Raw genomic sequence first — 23,411 nt, forward strand, 5'->3', positions numbered from 1 at the left:
ACTCCACTCTCTCCAGTCCTAACCTGGTCTGCCAGCCTCACCAACCCAGGTCTGTGCTCAGGGATGTGGGAGTGGAGTGTTGAACAGGATTGCCAACTCTTCGACCAGTCCAGTCTGATTTGTTGCTCTTCTCGATTGTCGCTGCTGCAGTGGGCACTGCCTTGCCCTGGTTTTCTGAACAGGAAAATCCCACATTTCTCCAAGCAGCCACACCTCCGTTGCTCCGCAACTCCCCTTCCCCATCAGCTCACCTGCAAAACACATCTCATGCCACCTCTCACTCCCTGCGCCTTAACCTGTAAGTCATACGGCCGTCTCTCGCTCTATGATCTATAAGATGCACGCAGATCTTTTGTCTTGGAAAATGATGCTTCCTCCTTCCCGTGTCTTGTAAATCATTTTGCAATGAGTGCTGGTAAACACAGTGGGTTGCTCCTCGCTCAGGAGGTCGTCTTCCTAGGCAAGAGCACGGCGGCTGTTGTTGGGGACGGAATGCAAATGGACGTGGTTTCACATACAGCCCCTCCAGTCTTTTGTCTCCAATCAGACTGGCTTGTGGCTCCGTTGGTGGATGGGGACGGCTTTCTCTGGACTCAGGAGCTTGAGACATCTGACAAGTTTCTTCCAAAAGAGAGGTTCTGCGACACTATTCTGAATGCCAGGCCCCCTAATCCTGGTGGAAATGGGCTACTTGTGGTCTCGTGGTGCTAAGAGACACTCCCTCTGCCCATGTTCAAAGGCACACGTCTTTTTTTTTATGATCTGGTACAGAGCCCAGGTTCTGGGGCTTGAACCCCAACACAAATTCAGCCTTGTTTGGTGCAATGCTCACACAACTGAGCTTGCTTCAAAAGAATGTTGCTTCTTGCATTTTATGGCCTTTGGACCCAACTCTTGACTATATTCTTTCTCTTTATTTCTGCATTATTGAATGCATTTTCTCAGGGCCTTTTTTCTGGGGAAAGAGGTGGTGGAACTCAGTGGGTTGCCCTTGGTGAAACTGGTCACATGGCCGGTGGCCCCGCCCCCTGATCTCCAGACAGAGGGGAGTTGAGATTGCCCTCTGCACCGCTCAGCGGTGCAGAGGGCAATCTCAACTCCCCTCTGTCTGGAGATCAGGGGGCGGGGCCACCGGCCATGTGACCATTTTCAAGAGGTGCCGGAACTCCGTTCCCCCGCGTTCCAGCTGAAAAAAAGCCCTGCATTTTCTAATGTTATTAAGATGTTTGTTATAGAAAGGGTGTGTAAAAATAGTGCAAGTGTAAAAACTGGTGGCGAAGAAAGGAAAGGCGAGCAGTGCTAGTGTGAAACTGAAGCCAGCGGCAAAGCTCCAGTGCAGAGCAGATTTTTGCTACCAGACTCCGTGGCCTTTCCCCTTGTTCTTCCTGGCCTCCCATGTTCTAGACTTGCTTGGAGAAAGAGCAGTTCATGCCAGGGTGTGCAAAATCTATGATGATCCAGCTGAGTTGAGAAAAATTCTAGAGCCTGACTATATGTACAAAAACTTGAAACTGAGCTCCCGTGTTCTAGACTAATGTTGACATCCTGAGTTTTTTGTGGGGATGGACATTTGTCCCGTGGATGCATTTTCAGAGGGAGACACTCCGCCACTCTTTGGAGCAGCGTGGCTCAAAGAGAAAGCTTTCTGAATGTATTGCAAAACATCCGGGGGGGGGGGATTTGGGAGTCAAGTTCATAAGCTGGTCATGAACACCCACAAATATACTCTCTTGCTCTCTCTCTCCCCCCGCCCTCAAATGAATTGTGTTCTCTCTGTCTCTACAGGGGCTACCTCTATGCAGGTCTGGAGTTTGGAGCTGAGTGTTACTGTGGGCACAAAATCCAGGCCGTCAATGTGAGCGACTCAGAATGCAACATGGAGTGTAAAGGAGAGAAGAGCAACATTTGTGGGGGAGTGAACCGCCTTTCCATCTACCGCCTGGAGCTGGCGCAGGAGTCTGCACGGAGATGTGAGTCCCTAGCCCTGGAGAGCTGGAATCAAAGATGGGTCAGAGGGGAAGAGAGCAAAGGGGTGCAGCAGCGAAGAGGCCAAAGGCGGGGCTTGCAGAAGAGAGCTCCCAGCTGCCCTTCTGGAACTGGCCACCGAGCTCCGCTGCCTGCTCTCGAGGTCTAGCCAGCCAGGGGGAGGGGGGCACAGGCAGGGGGTTGGCCCCTGATGGTGCCTTCGGGTGTCTTTTGCCGGATGTCAGAAGAATGGACCAGCCGATCCATTTCGCCGATGGTTGTGCTTCCCTCCAGCACAGGGAGCCTTCCGTTGTCACAAGAGCCTCTTGCGGCTGGGGAAGCTCCTCCTGCCAGAAGGACGCACCACTGCTGGGGGAACGGCTCTAGCTCTATGTTCAGAGAGGCCGGCAAAGTTCATCTTCCTGAAGTTCAACGTAGGAGGTTTACAGCCCAAAATTCTTCTCCTCCGAACTGAGTTGCCAGTTAGACTCAGCTGAGACATTCAAGCCCACAAAGAATTCTCCTTCCCCGTTAGTCTGCCCTCCTGAGGGGGAGTGATAGGGAGGAAGCCGGGAGAGGGGGGGAGTGCTCTGGTCGGGCCCCCTCTGTCTCCTCTGACTCCCTACCACAGTGACTGGGGCAGGCTGTGTCCTTAGAGCCTGGGGGATTTAGTGAACTGTCGGGTTTCTATAGATTATGAGTCCTGAGTTGTTTTATATTAGGGTACATGAGGATCCCCTGACCTGGACTGCCCAGGCTGAGCCTGATCTCCTCAGATCTCAGAAGCTAAGCGGGGTTGGCCTTGGTTAGTAATTGGATGGGAGACCTCCAAGGAAGACCAGGGTTTCAGAGGCAGGCAATGGCAAGCCACGTCTGTTAGCTTCTTGCCATGAAAACCCCACCAGGGGTCGCCGTCAGTCGGCCGTGACTTGAAGGCAGGATTTCATTTCCTATGCGCGTCAGGGTCGTTAGGAGATTATATCTCACCACCTTGCTTATCTAAGAGCTGCGTCTTCCTTGGGCAGAATGGTAGGATACACCCCTCTTTGGGTAGGGCTGGGGTGATAGTTAATGTAGGTTGCTGTGGCTTTTCCTTCATAGCTGAGGCTGACGCTCACATGGATACCGTCTCTCAGGTGCTGGAATTGCCTGTCCCTGCCTGAGACCCCGGAGAGCTGCTGCCTATTTAAATAAATAGGGCTGAGCTAGATGCAGCCGTGACCAGAGTCAGTATAAATTGCCTTTATCTGTTCCTTTGCCAAGTCCACCATGAGTTTCTCTCTTGCTGAATACCGTTGAAGCCAGTGGCTAGTATATGTGGGTGTAGGCATGTGTACAGTGTGCTAAAATAATCTCTCCGCTTACTCACATTTCAGCCCCCCAAATCCTGCCCAAACAAAGTTTTTCTTCACATCCTGCCAAATATGCTCTGGTCAGGGTTTTTTTTGCAAACCTCCCGGGGAAGAGAGTTCCATAAAGAAGGGCCGGCTGCCAAGAGTTCTCTCTGCGTGCCTTTGAACCTCAGAGCGGGGTGGGTGGGGGCTGGACGTTCTGCTAAGAGACCACTTTGTGGCGGCTGTAGGATTCCAGAGAAGATGTGGACAGAGAGCCGGGGGGGTCCCCTGGGGCACCAAAGGGGGGAGGAAGATAACCCATGGCTGCATTTGGACTCTGCGTTTGCAAAATAAAAATCTTTGTGCCCAGAGAAGCAGAATTCTAAGGTCTATATTTATATTGCATAATTTGTACAATGTATTTCTCACCTCCGTGGGGCTGGGGCAAGAAACTCTGCAAAGCACGAAAGCTGACCCACCCCACTGTGAAAGTTATGTACCCACTTTCCCCTTTGCAGTCCAAAGGCCTAGAAACACAGCCCCTTCTCAAAAGAATGTTCTTAAAATATTGTGATAGAATATCAGATTCCAAGCTCAAGTCCTGCACGTTCCTGCAAGCGGGCACCTCACATCCTTGAATGTTTTGGTTAACTGGCGTGGTGTGAATGGATAGGAAAACACACCTTTGAGCCTCTGGACAGGTAGATTCAACACAAGGCAGTCCCTGGGCATGCGCAAGAGGCAGGAAGAAGTGCTTGAGTTCCGCTAATGAGTTTGAAATGGGTTTTTGATCTCTTCCCGACTCTCCACGGCTTTTCTGCATCTCACCTCTAATCTTGTATTCATTGCCGCCTTCCACGGTTAAGAGGCTGGGCTGGTGGAGCTCATTAGCAGGTACTTAAATGTCAGAGAGAGAGCTGAGAACCCAGCCAGGCAGTGACTGGAACATTTCTATGGGTGATCCCGGGCGGAGTGTCCTGTCCAAGCATCTGCCATTAGGAGTGCGCAAGCAGGACTGGTGCAAATTGCTCACGACAAGCTGGGGATGGAAAAAAGGCAAAAGGAGATTTCAGAGAATTGCTGAGTTTTGCAATGATCACAAAACTAGAATGGAGAAGGAATGCAGCTTGACTTGAAGCCCCGCTGAAAGTTCGGCTCTCCTGTCTGGTAAAATTGAGGCAACGTGGCCAAAATGGGGGAAGGTTGGCACCAAATTTCATTCCTTCTGATTTTTTGGTTCTGGGAGACCAGGAGAAAGTGCAAGCAAGCCCTTACTCCAGCAGGTATCTATTTATTTACAAAATAGTAGAGAGTCCAATAGCACCTTTAAGACTAACCAACTTTATTGTTGCATAAGCTTTTGAGAACCACAGCTCTCTTCGTCAGATGCATCGTCAGCTTTCAAGAACCACAGCTCTCTTCATCAGATGCATCACCAGCTTTCGAGAACCACAACTCTGTTCGTCAGATGCATCGTCAGCTTTCGAGAACCACAGCTCTCTTCGTCAGATGTATCTGATGAAGAGAGCTGTGGTTCTCGAAAGCTGACAATGCATCTGACAAAGAGGGCTGTGGTTCTCAAAAGCTTATGCTACAATAAAGTTGGTTAGTCTTAAAGGTGCTACTGGACTCTACTATTTTGCAACTGCAGACTAACACAGCTAACTCTTCTGGATCTATTTATTTACATATTTTGAAAGAAGTGATCTCAAAGAGATCTATTAGTTAAGGATTAGGCAGGGACCATAGACTCTACTACTATTGCTATAACTATGATCCTCATTGGGTAGTTTAATATGTCAGCCACAGAATTGCTTATGCTCTGTTTCAGCATTTCTTCAGCTCTGTATTAGGTTTGTACTGGTTTTAAATTGTTGCAAACTTGCACATATATTCCCTATTTCACATTTATTGGAATGTCTTTGAAATTGACTGTACCGGCTGACACTGTGTAATTCACCTTGAGTCTCAGTGAGAAAGGCAGACTGTAAATAATGCAAACAAACACACAAAATGTAAGCATGGTCCTCAGAATCCCAGATACCAATCAGCAGGAAAAGCAGCACTAAATAACCCAGGCCAATAAAAACCATGACATGAGATGCGTCAGTAGCTACAGCATCATTTCATTCACTTGGATTCAACCACCCCAAAAAGCTGTCTGGCCTTTAGATAGCAAGCATTAGGAATGGGTGTTTGGGCCATGCTTGCCCTCCACCTTTCGGCGTTTCTTCTTCTGGCTCCGTAAGGGGTCCCCAAAAGAGTCGCTCTCGCTCTGAGCTGGCTTTCTTTGCCCTCAATGTCATCAGCTCAAAGCCCATTCTGATTGGTCGCTTCATAATGTCATCGCATTTGCTGTGCCATCCCTAATAGGTGGGGACTGCCCATGTGACTAATCAAGGAAAAAGAGGACACAGTAATGAGAGGGGAATAAACAGCATCGGAGCACCCGCAACCTGGAGGCATGAGAGTAGGAAGCAAAGCAGAAGAAAAATGCACTGTTGCTCATGGGGGGAGGGGCGAGGGGTTACGTGAGATTTCTTGCCCTCCAGAAAGCAAAATTGACCCCAGACATTGGAATGGGGGGATGTGGTATTCATCTCCACCCACGGCCAGGAAGCTGGTGGTTGCAGGGAATTAGTTTTAGCTTTTGATTTGTGCCATTCCAGGGAGCTGTAAATCTGGGCACTGCTGTATTCCTTGGAGAGAGAAGTGCTGAGGGAGAGATCGATAGAACAGGGTTGCGGTTTGGCATCAGGCTGAGGAAGCAGGAGCTGCGGTATCAGGTTGAAGAAAATTCTGACGACAGACAGGTTTATTCCCCCATGACAGGATTAAAGGGTCCCACAGAATCACGATTGCTGGGAGACAGGGAACAGATTGGTCAAAAATAAACAAGGGCGGCTGGTTGATTTTCAGTTTATTAAGAGCAGCAAGGATTTTATTGCCAACAAAAGTGGAAATCAAAAGATGTGCTTTCAGGTAACAATGGATAACCAACCGAAGGCCAAGCTAGAAGTGACGAATGACACTTGACCAGCAAGTGAACAGACTCACGTGTATTCCTCCCTGTTCACTTGTGCGCCGCTTGCGCTCCACTTGATCACGTAGTGTCATTCGTCACTTGTAGCTTGGCCCTCACATGTATTCCTCCCTGATCACTTGTGCTCCACTTGCGCTCCACTCGAGGAGCACAAGTGGAGCGCAAGTGAACAGGGAGGAATACATGTGAGTCTGTTCACTTGCCATTCAAGTGTAATTCATCACTTCTAGCTTGGCCCCGAGAGGCAGTGTGAGTGAGCTGTTGGTGTGCCTGGCTAGAAGACTTGATTTTAAATCCCTGGCAGCTTGCTCGGTGACCTTGAACCAGCCACAACTTCTTAGCCCAGCCTACCTTCCAGAGTTGTTGTTAGGATAGAGTGGAAGAGGACCAAATTGCTAACGCTGCCCTGAGTTTTGTGGAGGCACCCACAGCTGATCCATCAGGCCAGGCCGGTCATTAAAAATGTTCTGCTCTTTTCACATATGCTCTAATGGCTTACAAATTTCAGAAATATATCCAGGGAATAAAATAACAGCCAAACTAAAACCATAAGAGCATGCTATTTTTTTAAAAAAAAATCAGCAGCTAAAAAAAAGAGCAACAAATAGTTAAGTCTCCCATTGAGTTTCTAAATGAAATAAAACCAATCATTTCTTCAATCTATAGAATCATAGAATCATAGAGTTGGCATCATAGGTGTTATTATAAGAATTATAATGATAGAAATTAACTAATTATAAGGATAGAAACTAATTAATTTCATTTCTGGCAATAATTGTATAATGGAGATATTTTATAATTGCAATGAAGAAACCTAAGCAAGGTGGGAAAAATACATAGTAATGTATAGACTATATGTTAAATTGATCGACTGAGGTATATATGGGTTAAATTGGTTGACTACTTTTGGTGGATAGCTGCATAATGGAGGAATTATATAATTAAAACAGTACAAAGACAAGATGTGCAGAAAAAGTAATATATAGAATATAAGTTAAATTGGTTGACTTATATTGAATGTATTGTTTATAGAAGTACCTAAAACTATGCTAAATGAGGGATAAATTGTTTGTCCCATATTGAAGATGAGATTATAAGATAGAGTATAGAGTACCAAAATTAGTTAAATGACTATTATTAAAAGAATATATGCCAAGAATGTATTATTTAGTTATGCATTATTTAGTTGTTAAAGTAAGTAAGAAGACAGAGGAAGCACTGTGTTATATAGATAAGCTTAGAAGAAAGTGAAAGTTAATGTTTGACAGATAGAATAAATTTGAAATGAGTAAGGGAAAAGGGACAAGGGGTTGGAAAACTGTTGGAAGTCAACAAAAGGGGGGGAAGGGAGGGGGTTAGAACTGGGGAAATTAAAGGAAATTGACTGTAATGTATAATTTAATGATTTCTAATCCAATAAATTTTTTAAAAAAATAGAATCATAGAGTTGGAAGGGGCCGTACAGACCATCTAGTCCAACCCCCTGCCCAGTGCAGGATCAGCCTAAAGCATCTCTGATAAATATTCATCCAGCCTCTTCCTGAAAACTGTCAGTGAGGGGGAGCTCACCACCTCCCTAGGCAGCTGATTCCATAGGATGAAGTCAATGCCAGAAACGTGCATGTGCACCCCCTCCCCGAATCGTAGTATTTTTGACTGATGGGGCTACCTAAACCTCAACAGGCAAAGAAGCCCTCAACTGGGGCAACATCTGAAAAAGCCCCCTCTGTGTCTGCACCATGCAGGCTGTCCTGGTGGGTCCTGCCAATAGATTGCAGACCCTCGCCAGGCTCACGGGGGGGGGTGCCCCCAAGCACAGTCCATTTGGGCTCTTCAGGTTAAACCCAGAATGTTGAATCAGGCTTGGGTGGTGCCTGCCCCTGGGCAGGCATGGGGCAGGCCCAGAGGAGGCCATGGGGCAGGTGGGTGTGATTTGCTGTTGAACTAGCCCTGCATCTTACACCCAGCCCTTCGCTGGTTCCAAGCACTGGGTCCAGACCTTTTTTTTAAAAAAAAAATAGCAGCGAAAAAGGTGCATTTATTATGGAATGCATTGTTTTGCCACCCTGAAAATCTGGAGAGGTGGCATATAAATGCACAATATCCTAAGAGAGAAGATTGCACAGAGCTGGCATAGTTGAAGGAGTTTGGCATCCTGGAAAACCATGCAGGCTGCTTTGGGTCCCCCACCCCCGCATTGGGGGAGAAGGCAGGGTAAAAAGAAGTAATAGGATCGGAGGAAGTGAGCTGCATCCCTGCTGGGTTTAAGATGGGTGAAGGCGTCACAAGAAGACTACTATGTGCTCTCACTACACCAGGCTGCCCCACTGGAATGGGGAGTTTTCACAGGGGAAAAAACAGAGAAGATGGCTCAAGGTTTAATTGTCAAGTAATCAAAATTGCAATACAGTTTGACAGGCTTCACATTTACACATCGATGTATAGCCTAATACATTTTGGGGAGTGTTTGCAGACTGGATTGGATTGAACTAGAGGCAGCTATCATAAAATTTGGGTTTTTTTTAAAGGTACGAGAGCTCGAATGCTGAGGCTTTTGTTAATCAGGGTAGGCAAGGGGGAATCCCTTGTGGGCCTAAAACAGAGAGATTACTGAGTGCCTGGCAGCAGGGAGAAAAGATCCCCTTGTTTCAGACTCCTTTTCTCCTTCGTGAGAAAAAGATGGAATGAGAAGCCCTGCCTGAAATTGGATGAGGAATGAACGGGCCAAGAATGTCTTCAGGGAGATGAAGTTTCTGCAGCTGTATGTTTGTTTCGGATAGCCATCGCAATAAAGAAAGGGCCATTAAAATTCCAGGTAGGATTGCCAGTTCTAGAAATCAAAAGATCTAATATCCGGGCAAAGCTTGGAGCTCAGAGTCCACCTGAGCGGGGGAGCCAGGGTTTGGGATGGAATTAAGTACAGAGCCCAGCACAAGTAACTATTCACGATACAATATTTTTTAAAAAATCATCTGGGAGGTGAGAGAACGGCTGAGCCCCATTTTTCTGGCAATTGCCTAAAAGCAAAAAGGATTAGGCAAGCCCAGTTATGCGGGCAATATTTAAATTCATGCATGAAAAAGCTGTTCCTTGTAGAGTGATCTTTGGACCTTTCCGGGCTGACTGTAGGTTCGTTCTGTCCTGCTGGAGATTTATTTAGCTTGCAGAAGTCGCACACGTTGCACCTTCCCTATTGAGCGAGGCCAGGCCAGAACATAGTCTGATGGAAGCTGCAGAAATTGACTAGGGATGTAGCAGGTTTCCTTGGTGGTGTCTGTGCGGTTGCTGTGTTTGCTTCATGCAATCTGCCTTAGCCCAGAGGAAAAGCTGGCTACTGTGTCTGTTGCTTGGACGATCCCAGAATGAGAAATGAGGAATCAGCCAGCGTTTAGACAACGAATGCCAGTCAGAGTTCTGCAGTATTGCTCTTGCCCCGTTGCACGAGATGGGCGGTGGGCTATTCGTTGGGAAAAATGAAGTCCAACGCCCTCTTTGGCATGTGATGCTGATGCAAGGTTCCTGATGTTTCGCTGAAACCTCTTCGGGGGCTGTTAACGACTCCACCTGTCATGTCTGTGCCCCATCCATGCCATTATTTTCATGCCGAACCAGTGATGCCGTTCTGAACCAATGTTTCATGCTGTAACTTAATGTCATATTACCAATGCCATAACTGTTTTGTATTCACAGGCTTATAGAAGCTGCAGGTGTCTTATCTAACAACTGTAGAAACTCTCAGCGCTTCTGACCTTGTATTCCGCTCACTCCTATTCACTGCTATGTTACAACTTTGATCTCCTGCGTTCTCAGTGTCTAGACTTGATAGTACAAATATGCGAGATGTTCTCTGGATGCATTCGTGCCAAAAGCCCTGTTTGGCTGATGGGAGGGGGAAGGAGTAAATGTGTGAGTTAAGAGGAAGGGTTTCCTCACATATTCTCATTCCTGTCAAATTGATCCTTACTGCTTAATAGCTTACCTTGCTTCTGAGTAACCCTATGGACATATCTATGGAAATGATTTGATTTCTGAATAAAACCGTTTAACCAAGAGTCTGGATTCTTGCAGCAATGGTACAGGGATCTATCTGTCATAGCCTGTCATCTATAGCCTGACACCACCACAAACATACGAAATCTTTCAGCACCAAACATTCAAAAGGGCCGTAATGGCGAAACATCAGGAACCTTGCCGGCCCTGAATGTTGGGCGGGCAGGCTAAGTCCTCTGGGCGTCCCGGTCTACATTCGACCACCTAAAAGAAACAAACAGAACAGGGAAGAAAGAAAAGATTAATGGAATGATCTAATTCAAAGAACTGAGTTACTCACCTGCTTACCTGGGCTTTCTTGCACCTTTTGAATTCATTGTTTCTTTTTCATTGTTCTTTTCATTCTATACTGGCATTGGCCATATAAGATTTGTAAAGGTTGTTAACTGTGTTTTGTCTGTGGTATTTATGGTAATGATCATACTTGGATGTATTGTCGAAGGCTTTCACGGCCGGAGAACGATGGTTGTTGTGGGTTTTCCGGGCTGTATTGCCGTGGTCTTGGCATTGTAGTTCCTGACGTTTCGCCAGCAGCTGTGGCTGGCATCTTCCAGATGCCAGCCACAGCTGCTGGCGAAACGTCAGGAACTACAATGCCAAGACCACGGCAATACAGCCCGGAAAACCCACAACAACCAATGATCATACTTGTTTATTGGATTCATTCATATGATGTAATACATTGTTGTTCATTATTTAATTGTTTCTGCCTTCATTTGTGATATTGAAGGCGCTATTATTGGTTTGGGTTACAACGCAACAAACATCATCCAGGTCAGCTTGCAAAATGGCTCCCCTCCAACTCTTTTTGAGGTGCGCAGTCTGAGGAGGCTGAAACCCCCAGATGTGCCCTTGACTGACCTCCCCCTTTCCCTCTTTGCCTTCAGATGGCAGCGCCATATTCCGCGGATGCTTCCGCAGGCCAGAGAACGTGTCCTTGGCTTTGCTGGCAAGCCGGGTGATGAAAAACATGTCTGTGGACCGATGTGTCGACTTCTGCACAGGGAAGGTAAGTGGGGAGTTCTGCCCACGCGTCCTGTGGACAAGCGCATGCTCGCTTGGCCGTGGAATGCAAACCCGGATGTGGCTATGCAGATGGGAGGGCAGGGCTACGCAGGCAGGAGCCAGCTAGACGCTTCTGGGCTGGGGTCACTGGAGAGTAGAAGATTTAGCCCCCAGCCCAGTGAAAGTGGGTGTCTGCCACTTGATCCTACACAACACACATTTGTTGAGTGGGGAAGACATCTTGTCACAAAGGCCTTAACGCGGCATAGCCCAGCCCCACAGAGTCCCCCCAGGGCTTGCAAGGGATAGCACATTTTTATTTATTTATTCAGGCTATTTCTCTGCCACGTCTTCAGAATCCTGCTTGAGGCATCTTATAATTAAAAACCACAGGATGTTTTTTAAAGCCATTAAAAAGCCAGCCATTAATCATAAGCAGAATAAAAATGGTCCAAAAAACGGAGCAGACCATTTAAAAGTTGTTAAGATAAACCTCCTAATTAAGACCCTGGATTTTTAAAAAAGGGGGTTGGCCTGACCCCTAAAAGAAAGTAAAGTAGGCATCAGGTCAGTCTCCAAAGGGATGGTGTTCCAAAAGCAAGGTGCCACCACAGGAAATGCCCTGTCTCTGGTATCTACCCTCCTCGCCTCTGAAGGCGGGGACTCCGAGAGCAGAGCTTGAGAGGCAGATCTTAACTGGTGAGCAGGACAGGAGGGGAGTGTACCGTCCAGGCTCGCTTTTCTTCCGTATGCACACGACACTCATCGTTATACCAACTGGTTGTTTTTCTCAGTTTTGCCCTGGGCGCCTTCACGTGGACACCTGAAGAGACTAAGTAAGGGAGGGGGAAACACTGATGATGATAGCAACCCTGTAACCTCCCAAGCCCCACTGTGGGAAATTGATGCCAGAAGCTGTGTGCATCTTCTTGTACCTCTTCTCTCCATCAGAATCCTTTCAGGGGTAAATGGAGGGTAGGTGGGAGGAGGGTTGCCAGATCCCCTGGAGCTGATGGTGGGGGGGAGGTGGGTTGTGGGGGGCGGGGGTGGAGTACTCGCTTCTGTGTCATGTTGGAAATGACATCATTCCCAGAGCAATGTGGGAGCATTTGCAGTTTCCAGTCTCCTCCCCGCCCAGCCCTGCCCCGCCCCCACCACTGGCCAGGTGTGAGGTGGTGGGGGTACAGTTGCCAGCTCCAGTCGGGGAAATGTCTGGAGATTTGAGGGGTGGAGCCTAGAGAAAGCAGGATTTGGGGAGGGGAGGGACACAAGCGGGGTATAATGCCATGGAGCCCACCCTCCAAAGCAGCCAATTCCCTCAGAGCAACTGATCTGTATGGCCCGGAAAACAGGTGAAATTCCAGGAGATCTCCAGCCACCACTTGGAGGCTGGCAACCCTAGTGGGGGGTGGAGGCTGGGAATGAGGGACTCTTGCTCCCACCAGGCGGCTGGCAACTCTATTATTATTATTATTATTATTATTATTATTATTATTATTATTATTATTATTAACAGCAGCAACAACAATAATAATAACATTTCTAACCCACCCTTCCCGCAAGCGGGCTCAGTGCGAGGTACAGCAGTTACAAAAATACAATACAAATATTAAAAACAATTAATAAAACAACAGTTTATCATAAAATCAAAAAACAGGTAATAACTGTCCCAAGATGGGGTCAGTTAGGAGGGAGTCTTCAGTCTTGAAAGGATGCTTTGGAGCAGGGGTCTCCACCATGCCGCCTGTGGACACATTTCCCGGTGCCCGCCACATGTTTTTAGGAAGTGGGCATGGTTGGTGAATGCTTTTCCTCTGCAGACCTTCTGATTGTCTGGGCAGATTTTTAAAAACGTTGCTTCAGCAGCAGCAGCAGCCACAGCACAAGGATCTTCACTGCATGACTGAAGGTGTGTGCAAGAAAATACTTTAAAACAGCACCTCTTATAAAACAGAGCTTCTGCCTGAACTGTTGAGGCGTAGCTGCTAGAGCTATGCAAGGCCTCCCTCCCGGACCCTTTTTCGGCTTTGTGGGCCTGGAGTGGGGAACTGGATCCTCTAACTAGCGAATTGGTTTGGCCTGGCAAATGACATGGGAATGGCTGCATGTGTCCTCATCCCCTCGGCCCTGCTGCTGTCACCTGCTCCCTCGGGAACCCGGCGCTCCGAGGTGGTAAATACAAACTCATTGCGGCCTGCCTCTTGATTAAACCAGTCTTGCCGCATCCCTGGGTATTAAATTGCCTGTCAGGTCTTGCCACGGCCCTCATAACTCTGGCACTTGAAGACTCAAACGAGGGCACGGATGAAGGGCCGGGTGGGCTTTTAGCGGCCTTCTTTCAGGTGACAAGCTCACACATTATCCAAGCACCGCCAGGCCATGATTTTCAAAGGTGTATCATAAGGCTGGTTGTATAACTCCCAACGTGAGTAAATAACTCACGGCTGACACTAGCAATTTCCTCAGGGCTGCTTTGGGTAGCGAGGCCAGAAGGGAGCCAGCTAGGCAGAGGTGGGCAGATCACAAAGCCCTTCCACAGCTTGGTCCCGTACCTGCCCCCCTGTGAGCACCAGGGCTGGTGTTTCGTGTACCTGAAAGAGAGCAGGAAAGTGGTTTGACCTGAGCCGTTTTCACACTGCTTAGTGGCCACGGAACATCGCGCCAAGCTCCCAGAACGACAGTGTCTTCCAGGCGCAATTTCGTGCGAGAACCTTCTCGCGCGAAATCATGCCAGGCACTGTTGTTCTGGGAGCTTGGTGCAATGTTCCGTGGCCGGTAAGCAGTGTGAAAACAGCCCTGGCCTATCAGCTGGGGAGGGAGTCAAGCTTAGGAGGGACCCTCATTACCCAACGAAAGATTGTCTGTTCCCCTGGAGTCCTGCCTGGATGCTGCACTCACCCGATCAAGTCCTTCCTCGTGCCCCCCTGCCCTTGGAGGCAATGAAGGACAGGGCCTTTTGGGTGGCTGCCTCCCAGTTCTGGAATGACCTCCCCCTCTCCCTGCACCTGTTGCCTTCACTGAACAGCTTTAGGCACCAGGCAAAGATGTTTCTATTCCACCGAATGGCTCGCCGCTTTTGTAGTGATGCTTAGCTATGGCTGAACAGAAGAGGAGTCCCGGGGCGCTTCAAGGACTAGCAGCATTTGCTCCACCACAAGCCACTATGAGTCAGGGATTACGGCTCCCTTGTGCTGCAGCAAAAACTATTATCAGTAGACACTTGGGCTGCTCTGGACATGGTCTTGTTGCTGCCGGTCTGCTACTGCTGGGGTGATGGCTTCTGCTTGTCTGCACAGGGCTTCAGATACGATCAGGGTTTTATCCTATTTGTGCAATGCCTTGCACACTGTTAGTAGTGGACAGGCACTAAATTACCAGTAAATGACCAATAAATCCTTCCCAGGGCCACAGCAGCTGCCCAGTGGGGCCATTCCTGCCTCTCAAGAGCATTCGGTGTCTGCTCCTCCCTGTCACCCACATTATTTCCTTTGTCCATTCTGTAAGCTGCCTCGCCTTGATTCGAGGAGCACAGAGCAGCACCCATGGAGATTATTCCTCATTCATTGCCACAACCCCACAAGGAAGGCAAGACTGAGAGACTGTGACTGGCCCAAATTCACCCAGCGAGCAGGGTGGGATTTGAACCCAGTGCTCCCTGGTTTGGCAACCGCAGCCTTTTTGCTTCACCATTTCTGCTTTGGAAAGCCCACCATAAAGATCTTCATCTCCTCCTCTTCCTCCTCCTCCTCCTCTGTGCCTCTCCCCAGGAATACCCTCTCGCAGTGCTGGCCGGCTCCTGGTGCCACTGTGGCTTCCCAACCACCCTCTTCACCTTGCATGAGCGCGAAGATGAGCAGCTGTGTGCGCAGAAGTGCAGCGGTGAGGAGTTCGAGAGCTGCGGCACCTCTCAGTACTTCATCGTCTACCAAACTCAAGTGCAAGGTAGATAAGCCTGTCGCGCTCAGTCCAGGGGCAGGGGCTGGGGCTCCATGGTAGAGCTGAGGCCTTGCGCACTAATGGTCCCATGTTCAGTCCCTAGCATCTCCAGGGAAAAGATCTCAGGTAGCTGGAGAAAACCTCTCTCTGCCTGGGAGCAGGCGGGCAGGTGTGCAAGCTCAAGGGCCGTCAGCAAGGGGGCTGTTGTGTCGTAGTCAAGCACGTGCTTTGCACGCCAAAGGTCCTGGGTTCAGTCCATGACAAAATCTCCAGAGAAAGGATCTCATGTCCTCTCTGAGGAGGGGGAACACCTTTCTCTGTGTGTCCTTAGGGTGGTAAAGAGCAGCTGTGGATCACAGGGAGCAAGATGGAGCTTGGCAGATTGAGGGGCTGACCCTGTGTGCGGCAACTTCCCACATCTGCCCTTCCACGGGGAGGGGGCCTCATTCCCAGCAGATTGCTGATCTGGCACCTCTCAGCCCAAGTTCTTCCAAACATTAATTCAAGAAGAAAACCCCCGCTACTTATTTTAATTACCAATGAAATAAATTTTGCTTTTCAATGAAACAGTAATTCGTTTCACCGCAAATCTGACGTGGGAAACGGCAATATGCCAGTTGTGGGCAGCAGATGGCTGCTTTTCCCCTTCTTTTCTTCCCTTTTCTTTCCCTTAATGGTGCCCCTTCTTTCAAAGGTCAATTCACATGTTTCGTTTTTTCTTTGGATATGTAAAACAAAAACCTTAGGTGTATTCTAATATATCCGTGAGATGAAACACGTGTTTCTTACAGGATGCTCTTATAGGAGCCAGGAACGGCTGTCACTAGCAATTAGCCAGGATGGCTAAATGAAATCTCCAGGGCTTTTTTTCAGCTGGAACGCGGTGGAACGGTGTTCCGGCACCTCTTGAAAATGGTCACATGGCCGGTGGCCCCGCCCTCTGATCTCCAGACAGAGGGCAGTTTAGATTGCCCTCCGCACCGCGGATCTCCAGACAGAGGGCAGTTTAGATTGCCCTCCGCAACGCGGAGGACAATCTAAACTCCCCTCTGTCTGGAGATCAGGGGGCAGGGCCACCGGCCATGTGACCATTTTCGCCGAGGGCGATTTAAACTTTAAAAAACTCCCCCCTTGTTCCAGCTGACCCAAAGTGATGTCATTGTGCGGTCCTGAGCTCCACCACCTCTTTTCCCAGCAAAAAAACCCCCTGGAATCCTCCATGTTCAGAGACCATGTATGTCTCAAAGCTAGTAGCTCGAATGGGGGGGGGGGCGCTCTTTGGCCTCCGCAGACCTGCTTGGAGCCTTGCAGGACATCTTGCGGCCATCATGGGAGGGAAGATGGTAGAGGAGAGGGACCTGTGCTCCAGCCTGCAAGGCTCTTCTTATGTTCTCACATCCCATTGTCGTCTTTTTGCAGACAACCGGTGTATGGACAGGAAATTTTTAACTACTCGAGCGAAACAATTCATCGCCCTTGCCAGCTTTCCCGGAGCAGGCAACACTTGGGCACGCCACCTCATTGAGTTAGCGACAGGCTTCTACACCGGCAGTTATTATTTTGACGGGTCTCTCTATAACAAAGGTGAGGGATCTGTACCTTCCCTTGATTTTCACACCTTTTCCTCCTTTCTCAGTTCTTCCGATTAAAATCAACATAACTTATAGATGATGCGTAAATGATCTAAAAGATGTATCCGCAGCAACAGCAAAAGAAAGCAGATTGAAACTGACGTCAACGATGACATGCAAAATCAGAGAGAATGGGAAGAGGCCAGACGGGCTCTTCCCAGGTTTTCTTGGCAGGAAGAGGAAGTATCTGTTGGAAGGAGCAAGGAAGGTTGCTGGCCAATCACACAGGGGAAGGGTAGAGGGAGAAGTACATATCTGCTCACTGCATTTCTTTTACACTCATGTATATATTTTTGGCAACGGTCTGATTTCTCTATTTTTCACTACTATTTTTGTAGATTTGTTCCTTCGGTGCACACATGTTGTACATTTATTACATGCTAATTACAGCATACATCTATGCAATGTACATCACCTTACACATATAATGGGCTGGATTCCCCAGATCAATTCTGCTGTTGATGGCACTTTCCTCTCGTCCACGGGATCTAATCCCGTATATGTATTATTTACATTGTTGATTTATTGACACACAAACGATGTTGAAAAATGCATAAACGTTAATGAAAAAATTCATCGCAAGGGAAGAGAAATGAGTTTAAAGACAAGGAGTCAAGGGTCCAATTTTGCAAAGAAGGCAAAATGGGGATTCTCAGGTGGAAAAAAATCAGGAACGTAAAATTGGAAATAATTGTCCTTTGAAAGTAGTACAAAGCAGAGGGCTGGTGGAGCTGCCTAAGAGATGGGTGCATTCTGAGGAAGGTTCCAGGAACAATATTTCCAACTCAGGTTTTAGGAAGTCTCTGGTGGTCTTCGCTTCCAAGTGAACAAGTGGGTCACCTCAGTGATGCGTCACGGGCACTCAGAGACTGGCCACCTATTGGATCGTGTTCCACTGAGCTCAAGGCTTCCTGGGTTTCTTCAAGACTTCAGATGCTCCAGAATTCAGGGAATTTGGGCAAAATTTGCCCAATGATCTTGGCTTCTCTCTGCTCTCTTGCCCACCTTGTGTGTCTCTCTCATATCTGGAAAGCCAACATTGAATACTCTCCCCCTTGTTTGTAAAATTGTGGTTCGTTGCTTGGAAACTGACAATGCTCTCTTGGAAGTTCTACATCATTAGAGTTTTAAGATATCCCTGGGGGAGAAAGACAAGAGGCGTTCTCCCAGTGGGGACCAGGAGCATCTTCAAACCAGCCCTAGCATACCAAAGGAAGCCCCATTACATCAGCCAGTCTCTGACAATCTCCTGGGAAGACAGGGAATGTGTTGAGACTGAACTGAATGGTGCGGCAAGGGAAGGCCCCATGCTGCTGCCCAGGAGCACAAAGCACTCGCGTCCTTTCTTAACAGCCAGCTAGCAGGAGCAGAACGCTCCAGTTGCTGCCAAATAGGCCGCCTTAAACAAGGACTGAGCACCAAAAATAAGCTCAGCTTCTTGGGCAAAAGGCCAAGTGTTCGGGGGTAGGAAGAGAAGCCTGCAGCTGAACCTCACTTTACAGTTACCGGGCCTCTGAGCTCTCTTCAAATGTGGAAGGGAAGGGAGTTATGCAGCATTTGCTGGGAGGGGGCTCCTGGATTGGCTGGGCCTTATAGTTTCTCCGGTAGACTGAAAGCCCCTGGGTTTGGGAAGGCCTACTTTGGATCTGGGTTTAGGCATGCTGCCTATGGCCCAGGGGGTATCTCACGTTTAGGGGTACTATCACTATTAGGGGTACTATCAAATGTTACAAGCTTGCTGGTTCGATTCCAATATTGCCTTTGATTTTGTTTCTTGAAATCACCCCGTCTCTATTTTCACACCACCCAATGCTTCCTTGTGTCCATTCCTCCCCAACATAAAATGTACACATTTTTCAACATTATTTGTGCCTCAATAAATTGGCATTGAATAGGCTATATATTCATGGAATCGTGGCATACATTGTACATAGAAGTACTATATCAGTTGCGTAACGAATGTCTACAAGAACCAAACAAATCCTTAGTGCCGGTAGAGAAAGCCGTCCACAGTGATAGCATCCAGAAGAATAAAATTAAAAAGGATACTTCTGAGATGGGCAAAAGGAAGTACGTCTTGATTCCATGCATGGTTAAATGGTGGGATTTGCTGTCAGTGGAAGTAATGATAGCCACTAGCATAGATGGTTTTAAAAGTGGACCAGGGTGGTTGAGAGGCCCATCTGCATCTATTACCTCGATGACTAAGAGCCAAAACACACGTTAAATACCTAGGTTCAGCACGTGTTCTCTTACCTCAAGGTTTGCCAGGATCTGTAGGCGTCCTGGAAGCTTAAAGTTTAGCATTTACAGAGCAGCAGGGAGGGAAATACAGGCGCCTGTATTTCCCTTCCCCTTCCTGCTGCTCTGTAAATGCTAAACTTTAAGCTTCCAGGACGCCTACAGATCCCGGCAAACCTTGAGGTAAGAGAACACGTGCTGAACCTAGGTATTTCTTAACGTGTGTTTTGGCTCTAAGTGGAAGTCTCGTGTTCTCAATACTAGCACTGGGGGCAACAGTGTGCGGGGGAGCGTGCTTTGGCCTCTTGCCCCTGCTTGTAACCTTATGTGGACATCTAATTGGCCGCTGTGTGAGACAGGATGCTGTACTAGATGGATTATTGGTTTGATCCAGCAAAGATGTTCTTTTGTTCTTCTCGCCATCCCTAATTTTAATCTGTTCCACATGGTTAAACTGTTGAGGGATAGAAATTGGTGGCTTGGAATGAATTTCAGACTTTGAAGCTAAATGAAAAATCAGTTAATTACAACCGATGTCTTTCTTCTTAGCAGATAGAATGTTGTTGGATGTTCCATGACATCAAAACAATGCAACCAATAGCTGGGAGCCTTGTACAGTAGGAGTCAACAGGGGAAAGTGTTGCTCTCAGCTCTGGTTGGAGAAATAGATGTGTTGGGTTTTTCTTTAAAGAATTATCTTGCCTCGTCTGGTGAAAAAGCGGGTCATTCTACCCCAGTCCTCCTCTTTCCCCAAGATAAATCTCAGGTAGGGCAGGACAATAAATCCAATACCTCCACCCGCTTGGGCAAGAGGCCAGTCACTCCATAACAAATGAGACTTTTCAGATCAAATATTGTAGCTCAAGGAGTTTGCAGTGGTCTCTGCAGAATAATATGGGGAGGTGTGCTGACTTGCGAGGAGACGCATAAACATCTGCCTGCCGATCGCATCACCTGGCGTATTTCTCCTTGGCCTGACAGATTCAGTGGTTATCTGTCTTTTTCTTCGAGGTGACACAATAAAATTATTTACCGAGTTAATATTTTACAGGCAACAAGCTCATTCTTTACTTCAGCCCTGAAGGCTCTTACAGGGAAAACAATTCTGGAAAGTAGTAAAGAGTCCAGTTGCACTTTTAAGACTAACCAGTGCTTCTGACAAAGAGTGATGTGGTTCTCGAAAGCTTATGCATCTGATGAAGAGCACTGTGGTTCTCGAAAGCTTATGTTACAATAAAGTTGGTTAGTCTTAAAGGTGCTACTAGACCCTTTATTACTTTGCAACTACAGACTAACGCAGCTAACTCCTCTTTTTTTCTGGGGAAAGAGGTGGTGGAACTCAGTGGGTTGCCCTCAGAGAAAATGGTCACATGGCCGGTGGTGGCCCCGCCCCCTGATCTCCAGACAGAGGGGAGTTGAGATTGCCCTCTGTGCCGCTTGGCAGCATGGAGGGCAATCTGAACTCCCCTCTGGCTGGAGATCAGGGGGCGGGGCCACCAGCCATGTGACCATTTTCAAGAGGTGCCGGAACTCTGTTCCACTGCGTTCCTGCTGAAAAAAAGCCTGGCCTCTGGATCCAATTCTGGAAAGGAACAGACCAGTCGAGGTGTTCCAGTGTGGGCTGTGATAGGGAAGGAGAAGGAATGTGTAACCTAACCATGAACCTTGTGTGCCATGCAGCCTGTGGAACTCACTGTCACAAGGTATTGTAGTGGCCAAGAGTTATCATTGTTTATTACTACCATTCAGTAATAAGCATTCATTGTCCATTTATTCTTTTATGAGCCCTACTGTAAATTTCACCTGAAAAAATTCAGCCTGTGGAACTCATTACCTCATGATAATTGTGATGGCCTATCATTCGTCCAGATGAATGTGCAAATGATTATAGACACCCGAGTATATTAAAGGTTCCGTAACTGTTTAATAAGCGGATCTTTTTGATCCTGTTGCTCAGGAGAGAAGTGGCACCAGTGGAAAACTGGGGCGTTGGTTCCCACCTTTCTTTTTAAAAAATACTTTTAAAGACTGCCTCTCTTTTCTGGGCCTGTTTGGATCATCATTGCATCTTGATCAAATGCACTAATTAAAACAGGCATCTAATCAGATCTGGCTATGTGATGACATCCCTGAGGACAAATGAAGGTAGTGCCTGTTCAGAAAGCTTTGCCCTCACTCCGGATTGGCTTTGTTGGTCATCAGCATCGCATAGCTAATTCTCATTGGCTGTGTGGCAGGTCTAGGGGAACGAATCATATTTTCTATTTCAAAAGCAGCAGCTTGGAGGTGCAAAGGCCTTCATTCTGGACGGCCACTCTACTGCCCTATGATTGACCGGCAACCAGAGAGGGATATACGGAGGGGGGATGATTGCACGGCTGCACTGTGTACCTTTTTGCCCCATTTTTAGCCCCCACCACACTTGCCAAAAAGAGGGGGGGGGTTTTGAAGGCCGCAAAGAGGGATGTGAAGGAGGAGGGCCTTTTTAGCTCAGTTCCAGTCGCAGTGGCTCTTGATCCTTGGCATTCCTTTCCACAACTTCTTTTCACCCATTGAGTTCAGAAAGAGGTGCAGCAGAGCTTGTAGAGTTAACGCTCTGAATGGCTTGATTGGATATCAGAGCCGGGTGCACTGGGCCAGTTCTGTGCCTGTATCAGCCACCAGGAAAACCCTCCCGTGTGGCGCTGCTGGAGGAAGCCGGTGACCCGCTCGTCATTCCGAGCATGCAGGTCCTGGCTAGAGTCAGGCACGGGTTGCCTTCTGACAGTGCAGCTAAGAATGTGAGTCGCAGGTGGTGTTGACGGAGTGGCTGCTTAGGGAAGTCTCTGGTACATTGACAAGCAATAAGAGACCAGAAACAAGCAGGCAGAGGCCTGTGGATAAAAATAGCCACCAGCCCTATGATCCAGGTGACTAGATAGGAAGCGGAGAGTACTAACACTTGCAATGAACCCCGCAGAGGGACGCCAAGGATTGCTGGGCTGAAGCGTTTGCAGGTGGGGGGTTATCTACCACTTCAGTAAAGAACAGGCATGCCTGTTTGGATGGCCTGGTCCAAAACAGCGGGAGTGCCGCTGCCTCGCTTTTGCTCTGAGGCCTCGGAAAGGCATGCAGAGTTGCGGCCTGTCAGCGTCCCTCAGTGCCTTCTCACAGAGAGTGAGCTTCCTCTTCCCTTAAGCTGATGGGTCTTTTCCTGTAATGAGGAACCATCTTGAAAATCCAGGTCAAGCGTAGGGTTGCCAGGCCCCCTTACTCTCTGGGCGTGAGGTGGGAGACCTGGCACTCACCTTTTTAGATGTCTTCCATGAAGTGACGTCATCGCGCAGGCCTCGTGCTGCCCTTGAGTGCGCCTGCCCTTCACAGTGGGCCGATTTCGGCCTGTTTGGCCCGCTGCAGAGCGGAGGAGCACTGCGGGGGGGGGGATGCGACGGGCCCTGGAGTGCTCCTGCGCACCGCAGCAGGCCAATTTCAGCCCCAAACTGGCCTGATTCAGCCCATTCGGACCCAAATTGGTTCACTGCAGTGCATGGGGACGTGCCATGCCACCTGGCAGTGCACCTTGGGAGGGAAGAAAGAAGTGCTTTCTTAACGGAGCCACAGAGAGTTCGGGGAGACCTCCAGGAAACCCCTGGATTGAAGATGGTGGTGCCCAGGTGTAGAGAGCTGAGGGGCTTTAAAAACCTCCAGATGGATCTGGCAGGGAGGAGGTCTTGAGCTCTGGAAGGGGGGAAAGAAAGAGGAGATTTGGGAGTCGCCGGGAGTGTTGGCGCCTGAGCAGCAGAGAGATAATTGGAATACGCGGGCAGAGAGAAAAGCTTGTTCTCAAGACAGGTTTCCTGTTGGGATTTCCCTCAGTCTCCCACAGCCATATATTGTGGCCGTAAAAAATGGCAGCGCTGCAGGAAAAGGCTTTCGAAAGGCTGTTACTCCCTGCCCCCCCACCCCAACCCCCCCAGTACTGTGGATTCTTCTTGAAAAAGTTTATTTCAGCGAGCAATAGAGTGCCGTGTAGTTAGTAGGCAGAAGGCCCTTGGAAAAGGACTAGGACTTAATCTCCGTGGACGTTGCCATTTATGTTGGTGTGTTTGTTGCTATTCTGTTGGCACACATAAGGCTCAGGGTTCACATTCATGAAAATCTGACCTTTCATTTAGAAAAAATGCAGGTTTGTGAATTAATCCTTACAGTGGCAAATATATGCTTGGA

At 48.3% G+C, this 23,411-nt stretch overlaps 1 protein-coding gene across 2 annotated transcripts in view; it reads left to right on the plus strand.

Annotated features, from left to right (window-relative positions):
- The window catches only part of WSCD2 (WSC domain containing 2), a 43,852-nt gene that overhangs the window by 15,838 nt on the left and 4,603 nt on the right, over positions 1–23,411 (plus strand). For both annotated transcript variants that reach the window (XM_054996874.1, XM_054996873.1), the window contains 4 exons: positions 1,786–1,970; positions 11,280–11,401; positions 15,165–15,339; positions 16,753–16,917. In XM_054996874.1, the coding sequence (XP_054852849.1) occupies positions 1,786–1,970; positions 11,280–11,401; positions 15,165–15,339; positions 16,753–16,917 (647 nt within the window). The remainder of the gene's footprint in view (positions 1–1,785; positions 1,971–11,279; positions 11,402–15,164; positions 15,340–16,752; positions 16,918–23,411) is intronic.

The sequence above is a fragment of the Eublepharis macularius genome, chromosome 13, assembly GCF_028583425.1.
Source record: "Eublepharis macularius isolate TG4126 chromosome 13, MPM_Emac_v1.0, whole genome shotgun sequence".
NCBI classification, from domain to species: domain Eukaryota; kingdom Metazoa; phylum Chordata; class Lepidosauria; order Squamata; family Eublepharidae; genus Eublepharis; species Eublepharis macularius.